The sequence below is a fragment of the Oncorhynchus keta genome, chromosome 4, assembly GCF_023373465.1.
Source record: "Oncorhynchus keta strain PuntledgeMale-10-30-2019 chromosome 4, Oket_V2, whole genome shotgun sequence".
Lineage (NCBI taxonomy): Eukaryota > Metazoa > Chordata > Actinopteri > Salmoniformes > Salmonidae > Oncorhynchus > Oncorhynchus keta.
This window is the reverse complement of record NC_068424.1, coordinates 55978905-55993895: the sequence shown is the minus strand read 5'-3', so window position 1 is coordinate 55993895 and position 14991 is coordinate 55978905. Positions and strand designations below refer to the sequence as shown.

The following is a 14991-nucleotide window of genomic DNA, read 5'->3' as shown; positions in this document are numbered from 1 at the left end:
AGGAGGAAGAGGCCATTAAGAGGGGGGACTGAACGATATCTACGACAGATGACCTAAAAGTCCATTTTAGCCAGCCGGGAGCTTTTGCCTCAGCATGCTGTCTTTTAAAAGGTTATCTCAGTGTTTGATTTAGACACATGTAACCCGCCATCAGAGGATCAGTGAATCAGACGACACTGCATAGCAACTTGTAGCAGTTATTTATCTCTCGAGGCAATGATGAACAACGAATGCACTCCTTCTCTCCTACAGTTTTGAGACTACTGTTCTCGCCCCAGTTCCTACACGGTTGTTAATATGTACATTATGAACACTGATGATGTGGAAAAGTCAAGAGGAGGAAAAGAGAGAGAGCAAGTTAACCACAGCCATCTTGAAATAGAGCATTATCCCTAAAAACATTTCCAGACGCCCAGAGAAAGGAAAAGAAAGAAATTAACAAGCATGGGCCCCCTGTCTGAACACACCAGAGGTCTTTTCATTAAATGACTATAAATGGAGGAATCTGACCTACAATTCCCACTTGAGTCATCACGGACATCACTTCATATGGCCTGAAACTCTGCTGTGCAGTCGTGGCAATATCATTGTTCTCCTCGTGTGGCACAGATGAACACAAGAGAAAGTTGAGGCAACAACTTCGGCTCATCGCAGTAGCAGATGTAGTCACTAGCTACACAATTAACTGCTATCAGAGGTCTGCATGACTCATGTTGCACAGGCCTTTCAAGAAGCGTGTTTTCTTTTAACTGCAGGCAAGGACATGATGCCAAGACCTTGAAACTTTTCCAGGTCAACTGGACCACAGTCAATTGTAACTGGGGGGCTGCAACAGTACGAGCATGGATGGCAGGGGTCTGAATAGAGAGGGACAGCTAACCAACCAACAACTGACGCATTCATCAGGCCAGGGATGCAGCGCCGAGTACAGGCCTCTGACCCAGCTGCTGCTCGTTACGGAACTGGATAGTAGCCACGAGAGACACAGTCCAATACAAAATGAGGAACCGTTGTCAGATGACAAATGAGGTAGGGTGTGTGTGTATGGAGTTGGGGGTGGTTACAGGTTCTGACCCATGAACCTGGTTCTGACCGACAGCGTCTCAAATTTGTCACATTCTTCGCGAACCACCATATTAAGTCATAAGATCCAAAAGGTAAACAGAAACCCTAGCTCCTCTGCTCTAGCCTGCCGTAACCCCCCAACTCGACAAACGCCCGTCCAACAGCTGCAGAGGTCTTGGCTCCAACACCGAAAATGGCAGCCTCCCAAACACAAGTATGTGGGACGAGACTCTGCTCAAACCGTCTGTAGAAAAATAAGTCTTAAAAGCTTCAGTTGCCTTTTCATTTTGAAAAATGTTTGCTGCACGGTCGAACGCTGATTACATTAGATAAATGTTAGTGAACTGCGGAAAAGATGCCATAGTCTATTTGTTATTGAGAAATGAAATATAGATGGAAGTTGGTATTCTTTTAAAATAAGTAAGAAATGAAAACTGTAACTGTACTCAAGTTTATTTGTTGGGAGAAACATTACTATGTCAATGATTTCTGTGCCATTTATGTCCTTACGCGGCATCCTGACATGAGAAGCAGAATTAAACGTGCCACTGGAAACAACTACATAAACATTCAAACAATTCATTTGCAGAGAGTAATCCTGGCGGCACAAGCTTGAATGGGTCTTGTCCGAACGTGTCCTCTCCTGAATTTCAAAACGGGAGAGGAGACCTTCCAGTTAGACCTGTTGTGGTAACTGAGTGGACTGGGGAACACTGAAAGGTATACACTTCGGGCCATTTAGTACAGCCTAGTATTACAGTCTACAATCTAATGGTCCCATCAAGCCACCTGCATGAAAACGCATCACACGCTGCAGGAATACATCTATCAAAGATGATTTATGGGAAACACTGCAGAGCCTGCAGACTGATTAGGGGGAAATATCCAGCCAATGAAACGCTGTGTTGTATTCCAGAGATACTACAGGATAGTGGTATGAGATGAATTCATAAGGCAGCACACCTGGGGGGCTATGCTCAGCTCAGTCTTCGACCCACAACGGGTCACTATATCTACAGCTGGATTGACATGAAGCCTCCTTTTTGCATGCAGCTGCACCAATGACTAGCCTTTTCCTCCAGATGACATTTTGAAAACCTGCATTAAACTGATGGTGATACTATGTTTCACAGCTAGAGCCTGCCATTTATCCTGACCACATGACCTAACCAGCAAAAAAAGAGTTACTAAAAAGAACCGTATTGTTTTGGTTGCATCTTGCCATGGTTCAACTCTTAATGACCTAATTAATACATATTCTTTGACATTTATTGTCATTAGCGCAGACTCTCTTGCCTTGAGTGACATACAGGAGCAATTTAGGGTTAAGTGCCTTGCTCAAGGGCACATATAAACACATTTTTCACCCAGTCGGCTCGGGGATTCGCACCAGCGACCTGTCGGTTACTGGCCCAATTCTCTTAACCGCCGAGCTATCTTCCACCCTTTTTGACCCAGTCTTTATGATTTTCGGCACAGATTTTCGGCACAGAGTAACGTGTCCGGCCTTGGATGCCAATCGTGTTTTATTTGTCGTCACTTCAAATCAACCTCTATCTGCTATCGGTGTGCAGCAGGGAGTCTGGAACCATTTTGTTCAGCATGTCCACGCACCAGATTTAACGCTCAGCCCATGGAATGTTCACAGAGCTCGCTGTAAAACCCAGGTACTTGCAAAGTTATTCTTGGCATGAGAGTCGGAGTCAGTCTGGCATACCACCCTGTCTTTAGCACGCTTTACCCCCCGTTGCAAGGCGAACCGTTGGCTTGCCAGAAATTATAGGGCATTTATTTTCCTCAAATCAAATTAAGACCTAATTAAAGATCCCTGTATCGAAACGAGAACCGACATGCCTATACAGAAACCTAAAGAGAATACTAATCTTGTTCTATGAAACCGGGGATTGTTGGCAGGGCCATGCTGCATTCCAGAAGGCCATCACCTAGAAGGCAAAGAGACAGAGTTCTTCAACCATGTCTTGAGTCATGTTTCTGCGGTGCAACACCAAAGGTCTCATAGATACACAGACACAGAAGACCTGTAATTTGCTTGGCTGTCAGACTGCTCGTGGTAAATACAGCATTCGGGGGGGATTAGGGTTGTCTTCAGCACAGCCAAGTAGAGCTCAACACCCAGACCCAGAGACTAACCAGCGTACAGGAATAAAAACATGATGCACAATCTGTAAACACCAACTCAGCAACTATGAAGTCAACGGCAACAATGACGATAACCATAGAACAACCAAATACTATCATTTTAAGGATATTTTAGTCCGTTGAGGCTGTGCATTCTGTAACCAATACCTTCCTGACAAATAAGCGGTCCACATATCTAGCACAAAGTTATTTGAATGGTCACTTCCACTGACATCCCTCCCATTTCTAATGATTTTACGTCACCCGTACTACGTCCACGATTCCTACATCTATGACAATATGTCATGACAGTGGAGCCTGCTGGTCAATGATAGGTCATCCAAACACCATCTTCATCCCTCTTTGGGGAGCATTCTACCAGGGTGTAGAATAAATAAACAGTCCTCAATGCTTTACAGCGATATTTGTGTTGTCAGCTGGCCAGAATATAGTGAGGCCTCTCCATTTGCACCAAAAAGAAGAAAACAACTCCCGGGATGGAGACGTTTGAGTGCTTTGACTTTCTTTCGGAGGGGCCCTATGCTCTGCGGCCTCTCGTAACCAAGCTTGGGTCTGCAGACAAGGGCTGGTCTGAGAGCTATGGTGGGGGCAGGAGAGGCCTGCTATTTCATTTCTGGTCAGTGGTGGTAAATCAGGCCTGTCACCTGGCTTTGGTGAAAAGAATGGTCCATTCAGAGCCGGAGCAGAGAAGGCACAGCTCCTCACTAGGGTGGACTACAGCTCCTCACTAGGGTGGACTACAGCTCCTCACTAGGGTGGACTACAGCTCCTCACTAGGGTGGACTACAGCTCCTCACTAGGGTGGACTACAGCTCCTCACTAGGGTGGACTACAGCTCCTCACTAGGGTGGACTACAGCTCCTCACTAGGGTGGACTACAGCTCCTCACTAGGGTGGACTACAGCTCCTCACTAGGGTGGACAACAGCTCCTCACTAGGGTGGACAACAGCTTCTCACTAGGGTGGACAACAGCTCCTCACTAGGGTGGACAACAGCTTCTCACTAGGGTGGACAACAGCTTCTCACTAGGGTGGACAACAGCTCCTCACTAGGGTGGACTACAGCTCCTCACTAGGGTGGACAACAGGTCCTCACTAGGGTGGACAACAGCTTCTCACTAGGGTGGACAACAGCTCCTCACTAGGGTGGACAACAGCTTCTCACTAGGGTGGACAACAGCTCCTCACTAGGGTGGACTACAGCTCCTCACTAGGGTGGACAACAGGTCCTCACTAGGGTGGACAACAGCTCCTCACTAGGGTGGACTACAGCTCCTCACTAGGGTGGACTACAGCTCCTCATTAGGGTGGACTACAGTTTCTCACTAGGGTGGACTACAGCTCCTCACTAGGGTGGACTACAGCTCCTCACTAGGGTGGACTACAGCTCCTCACTAGGGTGGACTACAGCTCCTCACTAGGGTGGACAACAGCTCCTCATTAGGGTGGACTACAGCTCCTCACTAGGGTGGACTACAGCTCCTCATTAGGGTGGACTACAGTTTCTCACTAGGGTGGACTACAGCTCCTCACTAGGGTGGACTACAGCTCCTCACTAGAGTGGACTACAGCTCCTCACTAGGGTGGACTACAGCTCCTCACTAGGGTGGACTACAGCTCCTCACTAGGGTGGACAACAGCTCCTCATTAGGGTGGACTACAGCTCCTCACTAGGGTGGACTACAGCTCCTCACTAGGGTGGACTACAGCTCCTCACTAGGGTGGACTACAGCTCCTCACTAGGGTGGACTACAGCTCCTCACTAGGGTGGACTACAGCTCCTCACTAGGGTGGACTACAGCTCCTCACTAGGGTGGACTACAGCTCCTCAGTAGGGTGGACAACAGCTCCTCATTAGGGTGGACTACAGCTCCTCACTAGGGTGGACTACAGTTCCTCACTAGGGTGGACTACAGTTCCTCACTAGGGTGGACTACAGCTCCTCACTAGGGTGGACTACAGCTCCTCACTAGGGTGGACAACAGCTCCTTACTAGGGTGGACTACAGCTCCTCACTAGGGTGGACTACAGCTCCTCACTAGGGTGGACTACAGCTCCTCACTAGGGTGGACTACAGCTCCTCACTAGGGTGGACTACAGCTCCTCACTAGGGTGGACTACAGCTCCTCACTAGGGTGGACTACAGCTCCTCACTAGGGTGGACTACAGCTCCTCACTAGGGTGGACTACAGCTCCTCACTAGGGTGGACTACAGTTCCTCACTAGGGTGGACTACAGCTCCTCACTAGGGTGGACTACAGCTCCTCACTAGGGTGGACTACAGCTCCTCACTAGGGTGGACTACAGTTCCTCACTAGGGTGGACTACAGTTCCTCACTAGGGTGGACTACAGCTCCTCACTAGGGTGGACCACAGTTCCTCACTAGGGTGGACTACAGCTCCTCACTAGGGTGGACTACAGTTCCTCACTAGGGTGGACTACAGCTCCTCACTAGGCTGGACTACAGCTCCTCACTAGGGTGGACTACAGCTCCTCACTAGGGTGGACTACAGCTCCTCACTAGGGTGGACTACAGCTCCTCACTAGGGTGGACTACAGCTCCTCACTAGGGTGGACTACAGCTCCTCACTAGGGTGGACTACAGCTCCTCACTAGGGTGGACTACAGTCTCTCTCTGAAGAGACGTAAGAAGGAAACAAAAGCTGCTGATAAAACCACAGTTTCAGAGAACGGATGCAGCATAAATGGTGACACACAAGCATGGGGGGAGTAATAGGTATGTATGTGGTAGACATGAGTTATGGGAGTGATTTGTGCCCAATGGATAAATGTTGTCTCGATAAAGTAATGAACAAGTGAACCATTATTTCCCTATGGAGGGCAGAAGAATGTCCCCTGGAAGGGTTTAGGCTTCCAGCCACCATTCCTGGGTGAAAAACTGAAATATGTACGTCTTAAAATCCTGTTGCTATACATGGCCAAAAAGAGAACACCATACTGTGTGTGTCAGCCAATACTCCACTGAAAACTTTATTGGACAGATGGTATCCATCACTACCGTTCTACTGTACTCTGACAGGGAAACAAGACAGGGCTTCATCATGCATTCCCAATGAGTTTTGACATGATTAGTCAGTCATTTTCAGTCAAGACTACAATGTTTCACTGTCCGCTGTTTACAAAGAGTGCACGGCAAACACAGTAAGGTAATCAGACAGTCCGGGAAGAAGCTCTTTCAGCTTAAATCCTGATTATGTTAACCTTCAAGACAAAGAGAGAGAGAGAGAGAGAGAGAGAGAGAGAGAGAGAGAGAGAGAGAGAGAGAGAGAGAGAGAGAGAGAGAGAGAGAGAGAGAGAGAGAGAGAAAAAATATATATTTTGAGATACAATGAGTCAATTTCCATGGCAACATTTTTAGGGATACCATCCAAAATATTCTCCAGGAGCATTGGAGCTGAATGGTGGCCTACCCAATGACCTTTTGGTCAGAAGTTATTCTCCAAACTCAATCTTCACTATATTCATGTGACCACAAAGTTCCCACAACCACAAAACAGCGTGTATTGGGCTACAAACAACTCCTCCGCTCAGGACAGAAGTGCTATTTTCAATAGGCGCATGCGGTCGCTTTACAGAGAGCGTGACGCTGCACTCTGGCAGTACTCTGCCAACACAAACTGGCCTCGTAAACAATACAGAGGACTATTTTTAGTGTACGCTTCGACTCAATTTGATACTCTAAGTCTTGTGGTCTATTTTCATCAAGCTCTACGGGAATTGTGAGTATTTGCACAGCGGTTAAAATAAGTGGGTGTGTCTAATGGGCGATCAAGAAAGCGTGCATGTGTGTGGGAGGCTGCAGAGCTGAACGGTTGCTGATGGGGTGGAAAACACAGAACAATGAACACAGACTAAACCAAAATGAATGGCTTGACCACGTCAAGAAACTCTTGAGTTTTGCTTTCTGTGAATGCTAAACCTATTACTCAGAAGCACAAGCCACTTTATCGGTGTGTAGACTTCTGATCCTGTGACTGTTACAACAGCTAGCAGCATTTCAAAACACATGTTTGACATGTTCATTTTCCATCTGCAACAGACAGGTAAAAGGTATCTCGCTGTTTTTATTATTCCGCGGGGCGTTTAAAGTGACAGTCGGCTAATACACGGGCTTGGCCCTTATCATAGTGACAACTAAAGGGATCGAGAGGACGGGAGTCAAACAGAAAACACAAGAGATAACTGTTGTTTATCGGATTTCTCAATAAAACCATATCAAAACAACTGTAAGTAAAAATACCAGTAATCATTAATATCACTATTAATGATCAGGAAGCAACTTCCTGATGAGGATTATCATCAGGGATTTACATTGGTGGCATATACCAGCAGTAATTCCATCCCCAACAATTGATGTCTCATGAAATCCACAAATACGGATCTACGGTTGGGGGCAAAATCACAAATGTCTGATACCTTTCCGCTCATGATGAATGGAATAACGGAAACGTTTAAAATAGTATGCAAATCAGACAAAGCATTCCACTCACGTCAATGTGTGCAATGCATCTGTGTGTTCTGTGGGCTAAGGACAGTACGGAAAGGAGACATGACAGAGCTATGATTAATCGGCCGCTGTGTTCGGTTAGATCAATACTGTTAGGCAGGGGGTCCAGGTCACTGGTGTAATGGGAACTGAATGCCTCTGCAGACCTTCCAGCAACTATTACGTTTGATTATCTCGATGCAACGCTTACATTTCAATTTCATATCTATTTTATGTCCATCGGAATTGGCATGGCTGGTCCACACAAGGGTCAAAATATTGATTTAAGAATCCTCTCTCAAATTCCTGCTCATGTTATCGACGTACAAAACAAAACAGTGCCATAGAAGAGCTTTCGGGCAGGCTTCCAGAACCCTATCCTTTCACGATTCCAAAAGTCCTTGACTGTGCTCAAGAAAAAAATGTGTTTTCATACAGCGCATGTAAATATGATTGAATCTCTCTAGACATTTCTTGAGTTGTTTGCCCATCTTATTAACATTTGCAGTTATGTGGCAGAATATGAATCAGTACATCGTCTTGTTCAAAACTGCTAGCTTCCCTGCGTTAACCCTGCCCACAGCCAGTAATGCCTAAACTAGCATAGCATAGGAATTCTATTCAGCAAGAAACCTTAATTGCATTTGGCAACCACTTTCTGAATAGAGCACAGAATAAACAGGGCTGTTTTAAATGGGGTTTTACATGATGTTTCAAGCAGCAACAGGAGGGCATCCGAATCTCCCACATATTGTGTTTGGAGAGCTGAAGGGGACACAACAGTGCAGGCTCTGCGGCGGGTATTACACCCACACTCTCTTACTGGTTCGATTAATGTTACGCCAGCCTCTCTGCTCATCACCCAATAGTGGGCTGTTATTCTGACAGCTCGATAATGGCCGCTAGTTCGGCTTGTCATGGCACAGAGAGCAGTAGTCGTTTTCGCAAGACACCGTGATATTTAAGCGTTCTGTGGCAGGACCTAATCTTTTTAGCATTTCACGATGTTAAAATCTATACGGAATTAGCATTCGCTGAGCCGACGTGGCTGGAAGCACAGCATGACATGTGCTTTGTTTAATAGTTGCCGAAAAGGCTGACATTTATCACGACACGGAGTAGAATAATCTGTACTCCAGAAGAAAATGACATAACCTGCTCAGTAAGAGTTTAAATATAACTGAAAAGGCTTTTACTATGATTACCTTACAGAAAACCCAAAGGAAATCCATATATCTCCGGAGAAACATATGCTTAATGTATGCAAACAAAAGCAGTTAAGAGGAAGTTTTATTCTTCAAGGAGCCACAAGTGGCAGACTAGTGTCAATACAAGATGCAACATTCCTGTGAATTGTTTGTATGTGTGGCCATGTGTGTTGTCTAAAGGGAACTAAAATGTGTTCTGCGATACATTTTTCCATTTGGTGGAAAATGACTCATTTTGTGAATATACGAAACAACATATACCAACTGCTGTATATAAGCCTCACCATATGGATCCCAAAAGAAATTAAAAACAAAGTATTTCAAAACCTGATGAGAACCCTATCACCCAACCCGAAAGGTACCCAAACAAATTTACTCAGACCTGTGAACAGTTTGGTGATGGCCCTGTTCTGTCGGCGTGCTGAGCAGATGAGGAGGAGCCAGGGTGGGAAGAACTCATGGTGGCTGGCCAGAAGCTCAGCGATGGTTCTGGGGGTGCCTGAACCTGAAGACCTCTGTTCCCCCTCACCCAGCTGACAGCCTTCGTCAATAGAGTCTACCAGGAGGAAGAGGGCCTGCTGAGGCGGCTTGGCGCTCAAGAGTGGGAGGAGAACACACCTGTAGGGCAAAATAGAAGAGGAAAGATTTAGAAATCTCTCTGTGCACCTAACGCTTCCCACAGCAAGTTGATACTGTTGAGGAAAGGTGAGGATGAAAGTCCACCTACATCAAAAATGGATTTAATGTCAGTCTGTATCAAACGTTTGATTGTATCTTAGAAACTTTCTCTCAATCAACAGTTTAACTTTCAGGCCCTTGACCTGCCTTCACAGTGCAAACGCAATCTCTAAAACTGAAACCCCTTTAGGGAATTGAAATCTGCAGTACAGACATCACTGCATATAGACTGTATAACACTGCATATAGACTGTATTACACTGCATATAGACTGTATTACACTGCATATAGACTGTATAACACTGCATATAGACTGTATTACACTGCATATAGACTGTATAACACTGCATATAGACTGTATTACACTGCATATAGACTGTATTACACTGCATATAGACTGTATAACACTGCATATAGACTGTATTACACTGCATATAGACTGTATAACACTGCATATAGACTGTATAACACTGCATATAGACTGTATTACACTGCATATAGACTGTATTACACTGCATTACACTGCATATAGACTGTATTACACTGCATATAGACTGTATTACACTGCATATAGACGGTATTACACTGCATATAGACTGTATTACACTGCATATAGACTACAACTCTGCATATAGACTGTATTACACTGCATATAGACTATAACACTGCATATAGACTGTATAACACTGCATATAGACTGTATTACACTGCATATAGACTGTACAACACTGCATATAGACTGTACAACACTGCATATAGACTGTATAACACTGCATATAGACTGTATAACACTGCATATAGACTGTATTACACTGCATATAGACTGTACAACACTGCATATAGACTCAATCCTCTAGATTGTCTATTAGCTGTCTGCTGAGAGAAAATGTGATAGAAAAGAACTGAATTTCAATTGAAAACAGACCGAGCAGGTCCACATGAATCAAATGAAGACAAGCCATGCTTTCATGGACGACAACTGTCTTAAAAAGTCAGGGAAATTATTTGAGAGTCGTTAAAAATCCCTGTCAGTGTTTGAGCCTACACACACACACACCCACACACCCATTAAAACAGCCTGGATGCACTGTGAATAATGTACAGCATTAAACAACCAACACTCAGCTATACTCACAAACCCAAAGGGTTTAAATGCTGTATCGACATAACATAAGCGTGCAAGCCAAAGGGAAAAGTGAAGATCCCATTTGCTGGAATGATAATGCCTAGTATGACTGCGTGCATAAATGCCATGATGTCAGCCCTGTATTTTTTCCCCGTTATTTTCCAACCACATGTTTGTGCTGGCAAGACTTTAGTGCCTGTGTACAGAGCTGCTAACCCAACCTGATTCCTGTGTTGAAACTGTTATTTTGCTGTTGTAAATTCCCACCACCGCTAAAACAGCCCGTAGTTATGCATGCCCTCGCTGATCCCCAAATTAGAGTGTTTTAAATGTTACTTTAAGTCAGAATGCAATTCCAACGGCTCAGCAAACACTTTCTCAGCCAAACCTGCCCTCCAATCCTCTATTTTCCAGCAGCTCATTTTCTCAAGTGCAAGAAAGGGAGGGTAATGCGCAGTCATCAACCTTCAAGCTCCATCATTACATCGCACCATCTCAGAGAAAAATGGCTGATCGCTCTTTCTGACGACTGCAGCCCCACATCGAATCTGCAGTACAGGCAGGGAAACCAGCCAAGAGGAATGTCCATCTGCAGAGTTTGTGTGCTCCAAACTACTGCAGAGACGAACAAATTCACAGCGACAGCAATGCAGGCCTTGTTACGAGACAAAGAGCTATTCTTTCTCTAAAAATCAACTGCTTTCAGAACTGTTGACAACTGACTTTCCTGCAGGAAGGGGTCAGGGGCCTGAAATGAACACAACAATGGGATGAGTGCCAGACTACCTTCCTAAGTACCTCAGCCTATGATGAGTGTATTTGTGACGCATCCTGTCCCTCAGACCTTAACACCAACTATTTGGGGCTTTTGTATTACATCCTCAAAATATGCCAATAGCTGAGGCCCATTATCATTTTGGAAAGAAAGAGAACGTGAAACGAGCCTAATGCACCCGCCATCTGTTACGCTGCGGTCCCCATCTTCCACGGCCCGGCCACATTGTGCAAAGTGGATTTCACTGTGATGTTTAGTGAAGATGTCTGGGCCGACAGTCAGCACTGGGCACCGTGCCCGCGTCTTACAAATTTACTGAGTCGCTTTTATGGAGTGGGCGCTGAGCCTGAAATTTCCCCCGTCATGCAATGGCGCAGGGAGACTGGCTCTAGTCCAATATACATGTCCGGCCATGACACCATTCTATTAATGGAGTAGAGCTGCAGGTGAGTCAACGACTCACTGCAGAGACCCCATTGAAAAGCAATAGCTACTAGCATTATACAGTGCCACAGTGGAAAACGAACGACTCTTCATTAGGAGAATCCATTTGAACGGGAGCACCTGGATTTCTTCCTTTAGAGAGTCCATTTAGCCTGCTCAGCTTCTTTGCAGAGTCAGGAGAGCTTAGCAGAAAAAGACTGTATGACAACAGTTGACTCATGCCCCATCAGGGGGATATAGACAGAGAAAAAGCAACCAGCCCCGAATTTGGAAAATGCATATTATTAATTTATACCATAAAGTGGAACTGACAGCATTTTAACTACTTTGTAGATATGAAACAAACAGACAATCATATCAGCCCAAAATATACAATTCCCAGTTTATGCTACAAAACCAACTTTATGAGGGTTTTAAAATTAGGTTCTATTTGACTCAGCATTCCATGGCGTAGAGTTGGGCATTGTTTGCAGAATAGATGGATGCAGTACAATGCATGACTCATAATTCACCACAATACATTCTTTTGGTAGTTCAACAAATATTGCTATCAGGTTGTAAATCACAGCTGGCCTGGTACATTGTATGCTGCCTCCAGCCATTCGGGATTCAGTTTCAATGACTCAATATTTTGGAAAGAAAACCAACTAATGTGAATACAATTCAACTAGCAAGGGCAATGATCCCAAGTCAGTCATAAACTAGCCTATTAGCCACATTATCCACTGATGTAACTATTTAATTAGCGAGCGAAAAACACTGCGTCAAACTTCAGCTAGATACTGTTAGCTGCTGGGGAATGTCATGTCGTTGGACGAGTGGCTGAATTTTTATCCCCATATAGTTCTTCTGTGGCTACAGCTAGAGATGCAGGTTGGTTAGTTAGCAAGAAATGTGGACTAATCAATAGGACTGTAAAGTTCCCAAATGTAAGAGGACTCCCGTGGTGTTTACATATTTGCAGAAATCCATTCAGCTGTGTTTTGTGGCTTTTGGCTGAATGCATTCTAATGATCTAATATATATCTATATATATACACAGCGCTGCTATATATATATTTTTTTAACCATGAAACCTTAATTTAATCATAACCAGTCTTTTTGATCTGACATAAGAGGTTTATATTTACCAATACCATAAGTTAGTGTAGAGCAGCGTTTCCCAAACTCGATCCTCAGGACCCCCAAGTGGTTCACGTTTTGGTTTTTGCGCTAACACTACACCGCTGATTCAAATGATCAAAGCTTGATGATTAGTGAATCAGACGTGTAGTTCTAGGTCAGAAACAAAAACGTGCACCCCGTGGGATCCCGAGGACCAAGTTTGGAAACTCTGGTGGAGAGGAAATCATGCATGTAGTAGAAAAACTCAATTAAAAAATCATTAGTGTAGGTGCCAAAAATAAGTGAACCCCAAGATGCATTGGTTAAATCAAGTAGGTAAGTAGAATCAGGTGGGTATAAATAATGAACCAGTCAAAGGAGAGAACATTAGGAAAGAGTTTGGGCGAGACTCTGATAAATAGAGATAAGAAACCTGGTCAGTTTGGCGTGACCCATCCAGGTGAATGCAAAGCACACCATGCCGAGAGGAACGCATAATTCAGAGGACATCAGGACGAGGGTAGTGAGGTCACATCAGTCTAGGGAAGGCTATCAAATCATCTCAAAAAGATTTCAGCTCCGTCAGTCCACTTTTTACAAATGGAAAATGGAGAGCATTTACAGTGACAGCAACTCAGCCTAGAAGTGGACACCCTTCCAAAATATCCCAAGAGCCTCAAGAACAATAGTAAATCAGGTAAAAACCAACCCAAACATAACATCTAGAGCTTTGCAGACCTCCCTTGCTGCATCTCCGGTAACTGTGCTTCAACACTAAGAACACTGAACCGAAATGCTATTCATGGGAGGGTTTCTAGGAAAAAGCCTCTGCTGTCAAAAAAGAACCAAATGGCCCATTTTAACTTTGTCAGAGACCACCTGGAGAAACCTGAAGGTTTCTGGAAGTCCATTCTCTGGACCGATGAGTTCATATACAGTGGGGCAAAAAAGTATTTAGTCAGACACCATTTGTGCAAGTTCTCCCACTTAAAAAGATGAGAGGCCTGTAATTTTCATCATAGGTACACTTCAACTAAAAATCCAGATAATCACATTGTAGGAAATTATGGTGGAAAATAAGTATTTGGTCACAAATCTCCTAAGCCTGTGTTTACCGCAGACCTTAGTTTCTACGTTTACCCCTCCAAAAATGTTTTATTTCCCCCATAGGCTTTGGCCAACGAGCCATGGCGGAGTTAGCCTCCGTTAGTGCCTACAAAAAGACACCATTACTATTGCTCTCTAGGAGACTTCAGCTGCATGCTTCATAAACAAATGAAGGACTTTTCACCTTGTATGTATACAGAGGTGAATTGGTAACTATGCTGGAATGAACAATACTAGCATTTTGTCAAAGAGGAGTCAAGAAAGTACAGCAACGCATTTAGAGTATAAAGCAATGGGGATCTCAGACATGTCTACTGGTGCTGCAGAACAAAGTCCAAACAGTTCTAATGCTCAAACAACTGCATCTCCACAACCCACAAGTCTCTGCAAGTACAAAACCATTTCTGACATTTTCTGATAAACTGCACAGTTTATCAAGATCTTTTTTTTGTTGGCATAAAGCTATTCTGCCCACAAGTCATATCTCCATGGGATTCCCCCCTCCTCCCTGCAGTAGCAAGGAGTCATGGATTGGTTGACTGGGTTTACTGAATGTGGGCTTTTAGACAAAGTGTTTTTCTCTAGAAGGAAGACTAAATGTATGTATAAATGGCTACTACAACTTAGCAGTAACTTGACTCAAGGTGAAAATGGCAAACTAGGTGGCTACAAGTTAGCAGTAACTTGAGTCAAGGTGAAAACAGCAAATTAGTTGGCTTACAGACAGACAAAAGCGGGAATCTGGTAATGAGTTGATGGATGTTGCAAAATCTATTTTCTGCAGACATCTTAGAAAAGGGAGAGGTCTAGAGCTGT

At 44.4% G+C, this 14991-nt stretch overlaps 1 protein-coding gene across 1 annotated transcript in view; it reads right to left on the bottom strand.

Annotated features, from left to right (window-relative positions):
* LOC118379464 (ankyrin repeat domain-containing protein 50-like) overlaps positions 1-14991 on the bottom strand; it is a 35062-nt gene that overhangs the window by 9721 nt on the left and 10350 nt on the right. The window contains 1 exon segment of the mRNA XM_035766483.2: positions 9324-9559. Within this exon segment, the coding sequence (XP_035622376.2) occupies positions 9324-9559 (236 nt within the window).